The 16,910-nt window shown below is 38.5% G+C and overlaps 1 protein-coding gene across 2 annotated transcripts in view; it reads left to right on the top strand.

Moving 5' to 3' along the window:
• The window catches only part of atp6v1h (ATPase H+ transporting V1 subunit H), a 33,308-nt gene extending 25,841 nt beyond the window's left edge, over positions 1–7,467 (top strand). For both annotated transcript variants that reach the window (XM_085438274.1, XM_085438275.1), the window contains one exon: positions 7,082–7,467. In XM_085438274.1, the coding sequence (XP_085294400.1) occupies positions 7,082–7,151 (70 nt within the window). In that variant the 3' untranslated portion in view covers positions 7,152–7,467. The remainder of the gene's footprint in view (positions 1–7,081) is intronic.
• The last annotated feature ends 9,443 nt before the right edge of the window (positions 7,468–16,910 follow it).

Here is a 16,910-nt window from a genome sequence, read left to right as displayed (position 1 = left end):
TTAGGTTAAGTCACCACTAGCAACATTTTCCGGACATCCACTTCACCTCCCCGTCTTTGTGTGTGTCTTCTGTGTACTGGATTTCTTGGAAACAATAAAAATGAAAGCCAACTAGCATTAAGTGGGAATATGTTTGTTTTTGCTGCCACTATCTAAAACACACACTTTCAGTTTCCTGAGCAACTCTGGATGGAGGTATTATGATTAATATTACAGTGATGTTCCAAGTGGGCAATGTGATCAGTCATGCGTGGACAGAAGTTTATTTGTTTGAAATACCACTAAGAGTTACAGAAAGGGAGGAAGAACATTGGGTTCAGTGACTTGAAATTTCCAGAAAGCTCAAAGATCATTTACAGTCAGTGATGGGAATAACGGTGTTGCAAGTAATGGCGTTGCAAGTAACGGCATTACAAGTAACGCCGTTACTTTTTTCAGTAACGAGTAATCTAACTAATTACTATTCCTATCGTTACAACGCCGTTACAGTTACTAACAAGAAAATGCGGTCCGTTACTATTTTTCAACAAACAGACGGTTGAAGCTGTGTTCAGCTTACGGCATCTTATATCAGTTGCACGGAAGTAGCTGCCTACGTAAGTAATCTGGACGCTACAGCTTTAAGCAGCTGCGCGCACTCCCGCGGACGATAATCACGATCACTGTCTAGCACGACACCTGGAGCTAAGAGGGCAAAACGATCGCATGAGTCCTGCTGTTTGACTGAGGAAGAATAAAGTATTCGTGGTAAGCCAATCACATGACCACTTAAAGACAAAGCAACAAGGTGATAGATACCAGTTTTTAAATTGTGTTGATAGGCCAATATATATACGCGGCGTTTTTTCCTCAATAGTTTCGTCACGTAAGGACAGCGCTAGCAAGCACTCTCTGCTTATGACCCCCCCAAGGGGAAGTTTTAGGAGTGTGAGAGAGAGAGAGCGAGAGAGAGAGAAAGACAGCAGAAAAGGAGAGAGAGCGAGTTTTGAGATGTGAGAGATTTGTGACGTTTAGCTTGTTTGGAGTGTGTAGTTAATGTGTTGTCTTGTGTAGTCAGTGTGTAGTGTTGTGGATAGTTTTGTGTTGTGTGTCAGAACAATGAGGTGACTGCTGTCTCCAGGTAGAAACAGGAGTGATACTCCTGCTGCTGTCACACCTGCAGGTATCAGGCTGTGATGTTCTCCTTCATAGTGGACAGAAAAAAAATTTTTGTGGCACAAATAATTTGTGTGGCATCTTATTGAATGCAGAACAGCTGATTGTTCTGTAAATAGTTTGAAATGGTTATTTAAAAAATCAAGATAAAAGGTAAATGGATGCAAATAACTTTGTTTGCAAAACTTGTACATAGGATTTTAAAATTGACAATTTATATTTGCATTTAAAGTTATGAAATATGATTCGTTAAACATGTTTGTGGTTGTTACAGTAAAAAATATAACTTTTTCTACTCTGATTTTATGTTTTTTGTCTGATTTTAGATCAATTGTGTTAATACAGTATGTAAAAATGAAAACATAACTGTAAATTCAGACATGTGAGGTTGGGCTGAAAAGGATGATACCAAACAAGGCAAAGTAAATAGTTTTTAAAGGTGAAATGTGGAGGGAAAATCAAAAGTAGTTAAAAATGGCCAATTATACCCTGGACCCCAGAGGGTTAAACTTTTTTCTTTTCTTTTTTTTAAAGTAACGCAATAGTTACTTTTCAAGTAATTAATTACTTTTAGACTATTGTAACTCAGTTACTAACTCAGTTACTTTTTTGAAGAAGTAACTAATAACTATAATTAATTACTTTTTCAAAGTAACTTGCCCAACACTGTTTACAGTACTGTGGAAACGTGTTGAGACACTCCTTATTTCTTTATATTTTGGTAGGAAAATATGTAACAGGTACAGCAACTATAAATGGAATTTCAAAATATATGGCAAAAATAAAGTTTGTACAATTCTAACGAGCTTGAAAGTCAATATTTGGTGCGACCACGTTTTTCTTTTACAAAGCCGGAACGTCTTCAGGAATAATTCTCCTGGCTTCTTGCAGGACATTCAGATCTGTTCTTTGGATGCTGGTTTCCTTTTTGTTCCGTTCTCTTTTACGATTGTCCTGCAAAGCTTTAGTACTACTGATGTCTGGGCTCTGGGGAGGCCAATCCATGACTGATAGTATGCACTTATTTATCCAGGTATTCTTTTACTGCCTTGGCAGTGTCTTTAGGATCACTATCAGGCTGAAAAATAGCGTTGCCAATCAGAAGCTTTTCTGATGGTATTGCATGGTGGATCAAAATCTGAAGGTTCCAATTTGTGTTAATAATTCCATCAATTTTGACAAGATCACCAACAAAACTCACTGACATGTAGCCCAAAGCTTTTAGAGAGTGTCCACTGTGTTTAGACGCTCACTGTTGTAACTCTCTCCTGACATCCTCTGTAATTATCTGTACTGATGAAAAATTGAACCAATAATGTCAAATCTGGCATCATCACTCTATAAGACCTGTTGCCGGTGATTATCACTCCAATTCTTGTATAATTTGGCATACCTCAGCCTTATCTCCCCGTTTCCCTTCCTTAAAAATGGTTTGTTGACAGCCACACTTTCACTGAGACCATTTCTGATGAGACTTTTGCAAACAGTACACAATTCAGCTGAAAGGTCAAATGCATCTCTCAGGTCTTCTATCAGGTCTTTGATGGATTTTTCTTTCTTTCTTAGGGGCAGGACTTTCAGATACTGTTCATATCCTGCACATAGTTTTTTTTTAAATGCCTGCTATTTCTTCTGTTCTCCTCTACTTTCCAGTTTTCTTGTTTCTTTTTGAGGACACACTGAACACCATGCTAAAATGTGCCATGCTTTGAGTAACTCTTTGAAAACCACCTTGTTGGTACAAAAATACTTTTTTATGCCTGTAAAATTGTTGTATCTTTGGTATTTTCATTCAACTAAAGAAAACTTTCTTATGCTTTAATTATTCAAAAGTCAGTGCTAAGTTGTTCAACAAGCAAGAAACAAATAAGACAAACTAAAATCAACAAAAAATATTTTTTTCTGAATATGATCAAGTACAAGGATTAAGCATGAAAATGTATGAAAAATGCATGAATGTGTGGCTACGTAGAAGCAAAATATAAATGAAATGAAGTAGAACGTAGAATCGTATATAAGCATCACCTCTGCATTTACTGCATGCCATAAATTAGCTTCCGTATCTTGTTTGAGATTCTCCTGTTTTTACGTGGGGAATAAAAATGAAAGAGTCAGAGTGAAGTTAAAGAATGTTAAGTTCAAATGAAGGTGGAAGAATTGAGTATTAAAACAGGAGGAGAAAAAACCTGAAGGCTGCATACGAATGTTTTACTTCGAAAAATGAAAAGCAGGGATTACAACTGTGTATGAAGTCTGGTTTAAAATGGATGCAAAACTTCTGCACACGCCTGAATACAAGACTAAGTAAATTAAATTTTATATGGAAATTGACATTTTGTTTGACAGCTTTTTTTTTTTTATTCTTCCCTTGTAGCTTTTGAAAGCAGCAGCTCATAATTTTAATGCCCAGCACATAAATCACATTTAAAGACATTCACCTGTCCTCATTTATGCAGGTAGTTCTTATAAGACACCCTCCATCCACACCTACCTCTTGTGTAGGGCATGTTGAGCAACGTTGGTGGTTTTTTTGTAAAATAAAACATAATAATTAAAGAAAGGAATGTTGCTCATGCCATATTTCTCCATTAAGATGAACACTTTGTTACTAGTTTCAGTCCTCATAACACGACCTCCTAATGTGAGGGGGTGAGCTATTTCTCAAGGTTTTTTCGTCATACTGAAGAATCTGCTGCCTACACTCATTGCCTGCGTGAAAACAGAGGTGTGTGAATGAGATGAGAACTTTTTTTTTTCTTTTTTTTTTTTAATTACAATGAAGAGTTTTTCAAAGCCGCTTCCCTTACCCGCTGTCACCTTGAGTGGGTTGACTTGTCGTTTCTAATATAACATTTTCTTGTTCCTACCTTTCTGAGGCCCCTGATGTCATGACAACAGCATGCTTGAATGTGCGCAAACTGTTATCTGGTCATTGTTTTTGACGTGTTTCTAAATCTCCAGCAAGCTTTGACTGAATGGTGTTTTTGCCAATAAGCTCCATAACTCCACGGTTGTCGTTTAAGCCTTAAGCTATCGCTGGTCCAGCCACCTTTATGCTGTGCTTGTCTCAGTTACAGTCAGTCCTCTCTACTGACATTTGACATGTTCATGATATAGTATTGGTTTGCCTTTCATACAGTAGCCTGGCTTTTTTTGCCAAACAAACTCAAATCTGTGCTCCGAGTCACTGTGAACTGTCTCCTTTTTTAAATTTGATTGATGATTTCCCATATTCTTGTTTGTATTCTAACATTATTATAGATTCAGGTGTTTCTGTCAAATACTGTAACAAATACAGACACGCTACCTTTACTGAATGTACACAGATGGTGTTTACATGTATAGTCACTCCCCAAAGGCCGCTCGGAGCAAAGAGAGATGCTGTTTGTTTTATAATGCAGTGCAAATTTAAAACAATACTACAAAAGAATCAGCTTATGTTGAATAAGTCTTAGCACCAGTGTTTACTTTCCTGAAAACCACAATGCTGTATTTAGTCCTAGGGTTATTACTCAAAAAAGTAATGTATTACACATTATTCTGTATTTTTCTTTAAAGTAATTCAGTACATTTCCTGCTGGAGAAAGTCATTACACACGTTACACACATACTCGTTACACACATGCAATCTTTTTTTACATATGAAAACCAGCACAAAGAGACTTCAGAGTGATCGCCATAGCGATTCTACTATAGAAGTATGAACAGGTAGAAACGTAGGCTGCAAGTCTGACTGCCCGTCAGTTTGTTACCCATTAAAGATCAGGACCTGGCTGCTGTGCTGGGGTCAGCATTCACTCAGATTGTTACTGGTTTTGTCCACTTTAGCATCACGTTCTCTTCCTTTTGTGCTATAAAAGTATGTCCATATCTACACTCCTAAAAAGTCGTAGATCTCTTTTTGATCTACAACTTTGACTTGAGCTGATTGTTGTGCAAGTGCACAGGAAGAAAAAACATGTATGTTTGTTTGTTTGAATTTTTTCGGCAGTGAAAAGATTACTGAAGAACTTTTGTAACAAAAGTAACAAAATAATTGTAACTGTAATATAATTACTGTGGCGTGTTACATTACTGCATTAATGAAAATTGTAACACAGCTGCACGGTGGGTGCAGGATTTTTGTAAACAGTCGAACAAGCTGCCGTTCTTGTGAAACGGTCGTGTAGCAGAAACTGTGTGAAAAGAAAATCTATTTTTGATCAGCTGTATGTGTCTTTCACCTCAGCACCACGGGCAAGCACTTACTGCCATTTCATTTGTCATTTCTTAAGTAGAGGCATGGCACGTGTGGTTGTATAGCCAATTTTAAAAGCAAAAATATAAAAAATAAAATAAAAGGAGAGACAAGTTTAAACAAGAATTTATAGAATAAACAAAAGGTGGCACATTAGATTTATTGTAGTTCACTTTGGACAGCTGTCTGCAAAATGAAATATTAGATAACATCTTGACAGTAAAAACTAACTTTGAGTGTCCGCTGATTTTACTGTGGCTAATACTTCTTAATATCATGCAGTGTTTCATGTCCAAGACTCATTTCACTGTGTCTTACAACAGAGACATATGAAAAGGTGCCTTGGCTGCGGGACACTAACTTCATCAGTCATCCTACCAATTATTGCTATTTGCCTTTTTTTTTGTAATCTCACTGGCAGTGCTCTAAATCAGCGTACTGTAACTGATTTTTGAGAATGGGCTGAAGGTTATCTCTGACAGCTCCAGCAGTTGGTGTGCCGTGCTTTGACCCTGCATGAATTAGAGAAAATCCAAAATAAAGTCAAGCTCATGCACCCAGGTCTGTTTTTTAAAGTCATCCATGTCACCCATGATGAGTGTATGTGAAGTTCTGTACAAGCCTGTGGATGGGGGTTAGAGGAGGGTTAGCTAAAGATCAAAGGCTTAAAAGCTCTTATATGTCTTGGATATATTTGAGTTGATCTATAGCAGCTTGTGGTTTTACCAGCCTGGTTGTTTGGTCAATATTTAACAAAGAGGTATTTGGTATTTTCAGTAAGAGAGGTATGAGACGAACACATGAAAGTACTGTGCTGTTGTTTGGAAAAAGCTTTTTGCTGCTTCTGCGTTGGATGCATATTGTACTGTTTTATCTCACTGCTGTGATTCATTCTCATAATAGGGCAAATTAAAAAAAAAATAACCTCCTTCAAAAATAGAAGTGTACAGTGGTTTCATAAAGACATCCTTACGGCTCTGTTGCTTTGTAGAAAAGGAGAATAGTGATGAGTCTAAGCGTGCATATTTTTAAGGAGAAAATATTCTCTGTCGTTATGAGTATTCACCATTCCCATTTTTAGACTATTGAGAGGCATTTGATATTTCTGCTGCTGATAATTTGAGTGTCATGAAGCATATCTAAAAATGTTACTGCCAAGAAGAAACATGAAGCCGAACTGTGACCTTTCAAAGTAATATATAATGGGTCTATATTTCAGCATTACATCATGTCAGGGTCAGGATACCTGGGAGAAGCTCATATTGTTAAAATGAGAAGCTTCATTAAAAACCTGTTTTCACATTAAAGGATATAAAAGATCCAGAATCCACCCAATCAGAGAATAGATTGAAGTGAAAACATTCAGGCAGGTGGTGATCGGGGTGGATATTATCCTCCATTTATCAGAACTTCAAATGCTTACCGGTTATGTTTTGATTTAAGGAAAAATATGTACTGTTATTGAAAAACATGAAGTGTTTTTTTCTTGAAGTATTTAAAATTGAAGTATTCTTGATTTTCTCGTCTTACTGTCACCAAACAAATAAGGAAAATATACAATAAGCATGCCTTCCAAAATATTTCTTTGTTCCTTGTAACAGGAGGTATGGCCTTATTTGACAGCATGTTTAGTGTTTCTTGCTTTTTCAGTCTGTAAAAACAAACAAACAAACTGTTTCTCTTTCACAGGGAGTACCTTGGAAGACAACTGCAGTCCACTGATCAGCAGCAGGCTCCAGCGGTGGCTGCTCGAAGCTGAACACTGAATGGTCATGTGTGTTTGTGTCTCATTTTGTGGACGAGTGTGAACTGTACGCAGATTGGCAATTGTAATGATCAGCTCTTTGTTTTTGTGTAATGACTTGAAAAATCAAACGGTGCGATTTCCGCTTCTACACGCACCCCAAATGATCCTCGATGTTCCTCGATTTCCTTGATGTTCTGTCGTGCTTCGTGTTGTGACTCCAAGATAAGTAATGCTTGATTAAAGCCGCACTTTGTGTGTCTGTGATGATGTACAAAACTGCAAGTTATTTAAGTCTTAAGTCTGTAAAACATATGAATACCAATAAAAACTTATCTGTGACATTCCTGTCCTGCACATCCTTTTACTGAGAGGTTGATGAGAAACGAAAGCTGAATAACAAAGAGATTTTCAGACGTGACAGCATTATTGAGCTTTCTTATCAGCCCATATGCAATTGGCTCCCCAGCAGTGGCAGCAGGGTGGCTAATGAAATATTTATTTATTTATTTGAGGTCATCTTCACTAGCTCCTGCCTTTGAAGGGAAACAGATGTGTTAGGAAGTTAAAGTGGCTTGTAGAATTAATTGTAATAATTAGAGTGCTCTTTAGTGAAAACACTCACCGGCCACTTTATTAGATACAACAACTCATTGTATCTGATTAGCCAACTGCATGGGAGCTGTCAGTGCATTCAGGCACGTAGACGTGATCAAGACAGTACTGGTGGTTGTTGATCAAAGACAGGAAATACGGGAGTATTTCACAAACTACTGATGTGGGATTTTTCACACAACTATCTGTATGATTTACAGCGAATGGTTCAAAGCGCAAAATATCCAGTGAGCGGTGGTTATGTGGTGAAAATGAATTGATGATGTCAGAGGAAATACACACTTGTTACAAGTAAGGTATGTAGAAAGGCATCACTAAACATTAAAAATGTCCAACTTTAATGGGCTTCAGTAACAGAAGACCACACTGAGAGCTCCTCCCAGTCAAGGAACAGGAAACTTAGACTACAATTCACATGGGCTTACCAAGACTGGAAAAACATTGCCTGGTGTGAAACTGAGTCAGTTTCTGCTGTGATCAGTATCCCAGTATGGACCACAGTCTCTGAGAGATGTTAAGGAATGAATGCAAAATAAATTTTTAAAAAACTGTTTATTAAAAAAAACAGTCCATCATAGTACAAGCAAGGTGTACCTTATAAAGCGGCCATCAAGTGTGAGCGTATTTCTAACTCATCCTCACAAGAATTAAAAGAAATAAAATAAATCTTTGTGCCATGTTTAATCTGTTTTCTTTCATGTTCTACATTTTTTCTCGATTGATTACCAGAATGAAAAAAAAAAAACTCCTGAAATTGTGATTGGCCATTTTTGCTCCTTTATGTAAATATCTGCAATTGTAACGTGAATATTCACCTTGAGCTTTTTCTAGTCATTATCTTTGGCCGATCCTTCACCAACCGATGACACTTTCCAGTATTCCTGGATCATCGAGTTACAGAACTTTGTTTCGATAATCAGCTTTTTCTGTCTTCGGTGACTAAACATACGGGAATGTGTGCGTACATGTACACAGAATAGATCTAAATGGAGACTACCTGACAAAGAAAATGAAAGCCAGCTATCATAATGTGATAGTTGGCGATCTCATCCCTTTCTTCCTTTCAGCACCTCTTTCCAGTGCCACTTCTCTGCTTCTCTCAGAGACTACAAACCTCAGTATTATGTGGGTGAAAGAGACAGACGAGCCACAAAATCATTTTGTTCTAATAAAATATCCATCCAAGTTTTGATAATGTATGGTTGCAAAATGTAAAGTTTTTAGTTTTTTTAGTTTTATTTGCTTGTTTTGTGGGCCTCCAACAGCGCGTAGGTCCCCAGGCGCGTGCCCAGAATGCCCATTGGATAATCCAACCTAGCCTTCCAGTCACGCTCACTACAAATATCACACTGTGCTGCTAACAGCATGACAGCGAATCCAAATCCACAGTTGAACGTTGTCTTGTGGACTTTATTAAGGTTGGACTCTGCTTCCTGTTGTGTACGCTCATTGCTTCTGTCCACAATCTCCCCCTTTAAATTACCATAGCCTATTTGTCGTGGATGAGTGGCTCTTAGGGGGGGAAAACAATTTTCTACCTGTAACATAGGTTTCAAATGCTACTTTGAGTTGGTGGAGTGCCCCCCGTAATTGAAATGAAATCTGAGCTGGCTGACCTGTTTTAATCTGACCTTCACTGTACATGTGCTCTTCACATCTCTTCCTTTGTTATTTTCTGTTCATTTAGCTCACACACAGTAACTGCAAGCATCAGCTTTCAAGTTTACATAGCAACAGATTCTCTCTGTAGGGCAAAGAGACCACTGCTTGAAGGTCTTCCATAATACGAAGTGTTGATTTTTTCTCTCTTTTTTTACATAAGTAACTAAGAAACAGTAACCAAGACTGCTTTTTACATCAGCCGCATCAAGCACCGTGTTTCGTTTTCTCTTTGATAAATCCCCGAAGGACAGCACACTTCTATCAATGTCGTGTTTTTATGGATGTAATTATCATTAGGCTGCATTCATTTTCTCAAACACTTGGTTTCTTGACAAAACTCTGGTCTCTATTGTAAACCACTAAGACATACGATCAGACACTTGGATATAATCATATACTATAAAGGTCAATCTGAAGTATGATGAATTCATATTTATGTCTACTGGCTGCTTACCTTCCGTCTTCTCTATGGCTGCTCAGAAACCTAATGAATGCCACAGTCGCCTTCCCTCTCACTTCCAATGACGATCACTGATTCAAAGCTGAATTTAATAAATGTTTACACTTTCTCAAACACTAATAATGCCATCCATCATAAGCAAGAAGCGTTCCACTGCACTATATGAATGTAAAATAGACGGAAGCACTCGCTACATAAATTTCCATGGAGGACTGAAAACTGCCAAAATCAAAAAACGATTGGCGTAAAAAGTTAAAAACAAGTGCAATATACAAAAATCTGATGAAAAAAATGTGTCTTTGTTTGCCCACTTCACTGATATCATTAGTGTGGTATGTCATTGTGAGTCTTTAGTGTATATTTTTGAAACTGGCTTGCCCACCAGATTGATTTCAGTGTTTTGATTGTCTTCCTGATGGCTTTTGTGGGACACCTGTAGGGGAGAGCAGGAGACTCTCTATGGTTATTTGACATTCTTTCAACACCTACATAAATAATAGGCAACCATATGCAAAGGTTTTGTTAGCAGTAATATTAGAAACCTTGTGTTTATGTATGTGGATGCCTTACCCGGACATATCGTCATGAGAACCGAGGAAAAAAAGTGTCATTCAGTTCAACTTTTTCTGCGATTTGCTGCCTCTTCGGAGCTAAGATTGGCCACACAAACACATTAGATATCACTAGAAGGGCGACGTGTTTTCTATTGAGCACATCAGAACTTAGTTGGGTCCCTCAAATAAGTCAAAAGATATGAACCAAAAACAAATGTCCATTATAGAGGACATAAATGAACAGGCGGGGTCATGGATATGTGTGCAGTCCATGCAGGTGATGCTGGGAAAACATATGTATGAGTAGTAGAGGAGAGGAGAGGTGGCAGCTTGCTGTGAGACTGGAGTTTGATTCATTTCCTCTCATGTAGTTTTCTTTTATTTGTTGTATTTAGTTTCCTTTAAGATGTTTTGTTGTTAAATGCTCAATTTTATACCTTCATCTACTCCTGCCTCCAGATCTCCATCAGGGAGTGCAGAGACAATATGGATGAAGTGAGGGCAGCTATGAAGCTATGAGGAGAACGAAGAATGGAAAGGTAGTTGGTCTAAATGACATACCTGTATGGAGATGTCTACAAGAAGATATTGGACTTTTTAACACAATCCTAGAGAGTGAGAGGAATGTAGGAGTGTCAGTTTTCAAGAGCAAATGTCATGTGCAGAGCTATATTAACAACAGAGAGATAAAATTGATGAGCCATGCCATGAAGATATGGGAAAGAACTGTTGAAACTAGATTAAGAAGAGAAGTGAAGATCAGTGAGCCGCATTGTGGTTATTAATGTTGAGTAAGAGCTTGTGGCGTGTTGATGGAGAGGTTTAAGGAAGGTCTTGTCTTTGTGGGTCCAGAGAAAGCATGTGATAGGGTGCCAAGAGAGGAACTGTGGTACTAATTCAGGAACTAAGTGAGTGGGAAAGAAGTACGTAAGACTGCTGTGGGACGTGTACGTGGACATCGAGATACTGGTGAGGTGTGGAGTAGGGGCGACAGACGGGCTCAAGGTAGTGAAGGTAAATGAGTTTAAATATCGTCCAAAGCAACGGACAGTGCACAAGAGAGGTGAAGAAGACAGTGCAGGCAGGGTGGAGTGGGTGGAGGTGAGTGTGAGGGATGATTTTTGACAGAAAGAAGTGCCCTAAACCTGCATTCATTTTAATAGCCAGCGGGGGGCGACTCCTCTAGCTAATCTGTTACCTGGGTGAAGACTATATGAGTTATTATGAAGATCCCAGTATACTGAATAAAATACAAATTAAATGTGTGGTTGGACATTAGGAGTTACATTTAACATCACCACTAATGCAGAGGCAGTCAGCTGCACTGAGGGATCATCCCTCATTAACTTTGCACAAAGAGAATCAGAATATAACTGTGCTTTATTTAGTATTCGAGTGTTTCGTGTTTCTTTCACGGATTGCTGACAGTGATAGAGATTAAGAAATGGCTTCTGCTGATGTACAGCGACACTTGGATGAACTGCGCGCAAAACTGGACAACGCGTTTGCTCATTTATGACCGATAACGTATACATATTACAGATGGCCGAGACATGTGATAAAGTTCTGAAATTTTACAAGTAAAAACCTTTTCAGCTTAAAATTATTGTTGTTATTATTATTATTTCTCTCACTTCATTCATTTCAAGAAATATAAAGGTAGTGGTGCCTTGACACGTGAAGTGGTGATCATTTTCAATCTTGTTGTTTTCCGCTTCAAGAAATCTACAAAATGTGGCACTTGCCTGGGGGTACATGAACACTTTTGTACAACTTAAGTAATATTTACAACCGTCACTGTCTGGTGCTTTTATGGAGCATAGTGCTCATGGGAAATCTGCTTCCAGTTCGCTTCAGTGCTGCAGTTAAACTCCACGAGGAAAATATGGATGTTCTTCAGCTCTGAATCCTCTGCAGAAATCAAGCTATCGGGCTCAGATTGGTAGTCTAATCAGAACTAAAGTCTTAGACTACTTGTGAGTCTCCTGTGTGGTGGGATTTAACTTTAGTAAATAATGAGCAGCATTCAACAGCAACACCTACAGCCTCTTGAGCATGTAAACATCCCTTAATTTTTTTGTTAGGAAGCATTCAAATCAGGTTTCTCTGTCTCATTCTCTCGCTCCAGCTTGATGCACTGATCCTTTGTGTTTTAGCCTCTAAAAGGTGTGGTGAGCTGGGATGTATGCAGAGTCAATATTTATGTAGAGGCTCACTGCCTCTGGCTGCAGTTGTCTGACCCCGTTATGCTCCCCAAGCACTATTTACAGCAGCTGGCACACTGTGGTCCCTATGCAGGCTCACCTGCAACAACTGAGTGAACTCTGGACCCTAAAAAGAGAGAGTTTCTTTCCCCTGGCTTTTATTTGTATTATTATGCTACCCACATTTGCTGTACAGGGTCGAAGCAAAGTGCAAAACTGGCTCTCTGCATTCACTGCCATCCGCTGAGCCTCGGTTTATTCATGAAAGTCCCCTGAGGCAATGTCTTGTCTTGACCTCTCAATTAGTTTTATTTCCACTCTATCTGGAAAGTGTTTGAATATTTCCAGAATATTTGTGTGTTTAACACACAAGAAGGGAAAATAAGGACAAGTTTTCCAATTTGTGCTTCTAAATAGTTTGTGTTTGACATCTTTATCTGCTCAGCCTGTCAGATTGTTAGATCAGCTCGCACAGAGGAGGGTACTGTTGCTTTGCTTCATCGATCAAATCCCTTTGCTCTTGTAACCATGGGTCAGAGACTGTCCGTTCCCATAGTGACAATCAAAACAAGACTCTGCCGACAGGCATGCAGCGTGAAGCTCAATTTAAGGCTCCATCGAAGGAGAATCACAAATACAAGAGTAGGCTTATGCTTATGTGAGCTCACCCTTAAAGCCTGACGATAACGTGTGCTGTGTTAAGCTGCGTGCGTCTGCTATCTCATGCTGTTGTATGGACACTGCAATTACCCATTCCTGACGTTTTCCGAACTTCATATCATTGACTGAGTGCAGGTGCACTGTAATCATTTTCCTGCTGCGCTGTGTGAGCTACGTGAGCTGCGTGAAGTCACGCTATTTTCCGAATCATTTTGGTAAATAACTACCTAACAGTAGTTATATAGCACTTAGGCCATACTTAATGCTGATTGATGGCAGCATGGTGTATGCTGTTATTGCACAGTGTGAAGTATGAACCTACATTATTTACCAAAACCTATTAACCTTTCGCATTCCCGAATCAATCTTTATTATTGAAGAATGGATTGTGTAGACCTTTAACCCCCTGAACCCTAGCAAGAACCCCCCACACACATAGAAATACACACCTTTCCCAAACAGACAACAAACCCAATTTGGTTTTAATGATAAGACACATTTGCTGATATTTTTTCTCTCCTCAACTTTTCTAACTGTTTTTGCATTTAGCTTGGGCCATTGTCACTGCTCGTAACATGAGATGATACCTAGACTACTTAAAGGTTGCACATGTCATCCAACTTCTCCACAATGGCACAGCAATACGTGCCATTTCCGGAAGATTTGCAGTGTTTTACAGCACAGTCTCAAGACTTATTTATTTATTTATTGTAAACATGCACTATGGACCATTTCTATGATTTACCCAGCAGACATGTGTGCAGGACCTCAAATATCTGAGGCGATGACTGGACATTAAAGGTCTTTAACCTGCCAGCTTAGATGGGCTGCCTCCTGTATGCTCTTTTCCACAAGTGTGGGCACATCTGAAGCACTAGAAACTGTAGAAAATATCCCAAAATTGTTCAGTGTTCATCTCTGAAAATATCAAAGTCAGTAACACTGATCGAACAAGTTTCAAATATCTCAGCTACATCTCCAAACAATGTGTTGACTGCATATTTTCCATACTGTGGGTGAGTTTTCTTCACTTTAGGGTGCAGTTTACAGAAAAGCCACAATATTTGGTGTGAGCACCCATTCCCTTTGAAGTAGGAACAGGTCTCCTCATGTCACTGAGTTATCAAGGCCCTTTGGTAGCTTCTTCCTTCTATTCATCGAATAAAAGTCCCTCCAGATTCTTTCATCTTTACGGACAAAATGTTCCCAAAACATATTTCAGCCATAACACTGCATTTTCACAGCATTACATGACAAGATTTAAGATCACGGTGGCAAGTCAGAGAAAGAGTCAAACAGGCATGTAAGATTGACTCAATCTGAGGAAATTGTGTGATGTTCTTTTAACATTTTTCTGATGACACTGCAACTACTTTTTGTCCAATAACCACACATTTACATTTCGAAAGTACAGCCAGAACACCTCAAACTGCAGGTAAATGCTCAAACACAGTGCACGTCAATCACATCATTACAAAGTAAGTCACTTTCATCCAGAGCAGACCTGAAGGGACCACACCATCTGGATATCTGGATATGCAGGTGATGATCTTTGCGAGACATGGTCTGCATATAAAGTTCTGACTGTCGCCTTCATACAATGGTCTTCATAATTGGCTGGATAGTTTGGAACTGACACACTGGCAAATGAGAAAGCCAGCAGCAGGTTTGCTATGTAATCAATGATTACGTGATTGTTGCAGAAAAAAGAGCTGGCGATGGCAAGAAACCACATTCAGGTTCAAGATCATTAACAGGCTATCTGTATCTTCCTGTATCTCTAAATTGTTTTCATCTAAAGTTTTCAAAATCAAATTGAATGCTGTTAAAAAGAAGGACATTTGGCAGAAATTCAACATTGACTGGACAGCAGTGAACAAAAAGCCATTTCAGCTTGCTTTTCTTTGTTTTTCTCAGGAGATTTCAATGTGCTGTAATGAGGATAAATCCTGGGGTGATGACACATTATTATGAGTTCCTCTGTGATTGCAAATTGATCTTGATGGCAGTAATCTGTAGTTTTGGAAATGACACCCCATTTCATCAATAGGAAGAGACTGCTGAGCCCCAGGGCCAGAGTGGAAAAGAGAGGAGAGTGCTAAAAACCCATAAAGTACTTCTATAAATTGAGATTATTCACTATCAGAGTAGGATCTTGAGCATGAACAGTAACTTTAGGTGTTAAGACCCCTTCGGTGCTTGCACACTTTATTGTGTTTAATATCAAAGAAAAGAAACAGACTTTTTTGGCATCTCAAAACACTCAATAATTAATACAATTTTACCTTCATTTATTAAAAATAATTCTCTTGGAAATTTCTCTCTTGCAAAAGTCGTAAACCTTTGCTGTGATGCTTCATACTGTGGTCAGATGTATCCCGTTTGATTTAATATTCACTGAAGTGTGTTTTAAACTTTAGTGGAGCCCACCTATGGTAAGGTGATGGACAGCAAATAGCCTAGAGTGTTCTTAAAGGCACAGTGGCCTCTGTAATTGTGAAATTGTTAAAATTAACAAGGCTCTTGTTGAGTCGCAAATTCTGAAGCCAATATGATAACCTTATTATGCCAACGATGTGGAGGTCCAGCTTTTCAGATCCAATCAAAATCAAATCACTCAAAAAGATCCTGTGCAAAAGAGTAGAATTCTTGGAACAGAGTTTAATACACAGAACAGAAAAACAGTACATTTTACAGCAAAATAATAGCAAAAAAGCAAAGCGATGTGAACCCCGGGGTTTAAGCACAAACAGCACAGACACACGAAATGACAGACAGGAAAAAAGCATCCTGGGCCATATCAGCCCTCCTCATCCTGCTGTTGGGTATTTTTCCATTCCTTCTTTTTTGCTTGATCAGTGTTAAATTTAAACTAATAATTATTGTCTCACCCCCAATTATAAATGTAATTTTTTTGTCAATACTTTCCCCCAATCACTTGTCAATTTGCACTTTTTTCCTTCTTTAATCTCCGACACTAGTGTTACATAACTTTCTGGCACTACTCCATAGCTTTCCAAGCACTGTTCCCAGCGTCCACCATTTTTAATTGGGTCCCTTTGACCAGAGTGAGTCCAAAAGTCTGCAAAACTACAGATATTAAACAGACTGCAGAGAGAAAACAATTAATCCTCCCGAGAACTTTGTCGAGTTTGCTGCCAGGGGTATGCTACTATATCCGTTCAAAAAGGGGGTTTCCCAACTTTGGGCAACAGAGATGGGCAAAAGGTGTCCCAGGTGCATCTTAGCAGGGCCAAGTGTATTTAACCCTTTGTTTGGACGTCACCGTTGGCCATAACACAATCAAAGGTAAGTTATTGATCCTAATTACTATTACTTATTTCAGACAGTATTGATCACATATGCTCATATACAACAAGTGGCACAAACTTATATATAATTGTGGATAATATTTGACCAACATATGTGGGTCTTGTGATGTTACACATATAGGTTAAATGCTTATCACAGTGATTCCATTAAATAAACACTCCAGTGTGTATGTATGTATGTATGTATGTATATATATATATATATATATATATATATATATATATATATATATATATATATATAAACAAATCCACAACACTCCTGCTAGAGCCCACTGTGTGTAAGA

The sequence above is a fragment of the Copadichromis virginalis genome, linkage group LG18 (assembly GCF_057382275.1).
Source record: "Copadichromis virginalis isolate Kocher_CV1m ecotype Utaka linkage group LG18, C_Virginalis_male_GT1.1, whole genome shotgun sequence".
Taxonomy (NCBI): Eukaryota; Metazoa; Chordata; class Actinopteri; order Cichliformes; family Cichlidae; genus Copadichromis; species Copadichromis virginalis.
The sequence above is the reverse complement of the archived record's forward strand: the minus strand, read 5'-3'. Positions and strand labels throughout refer to the sequence as shown.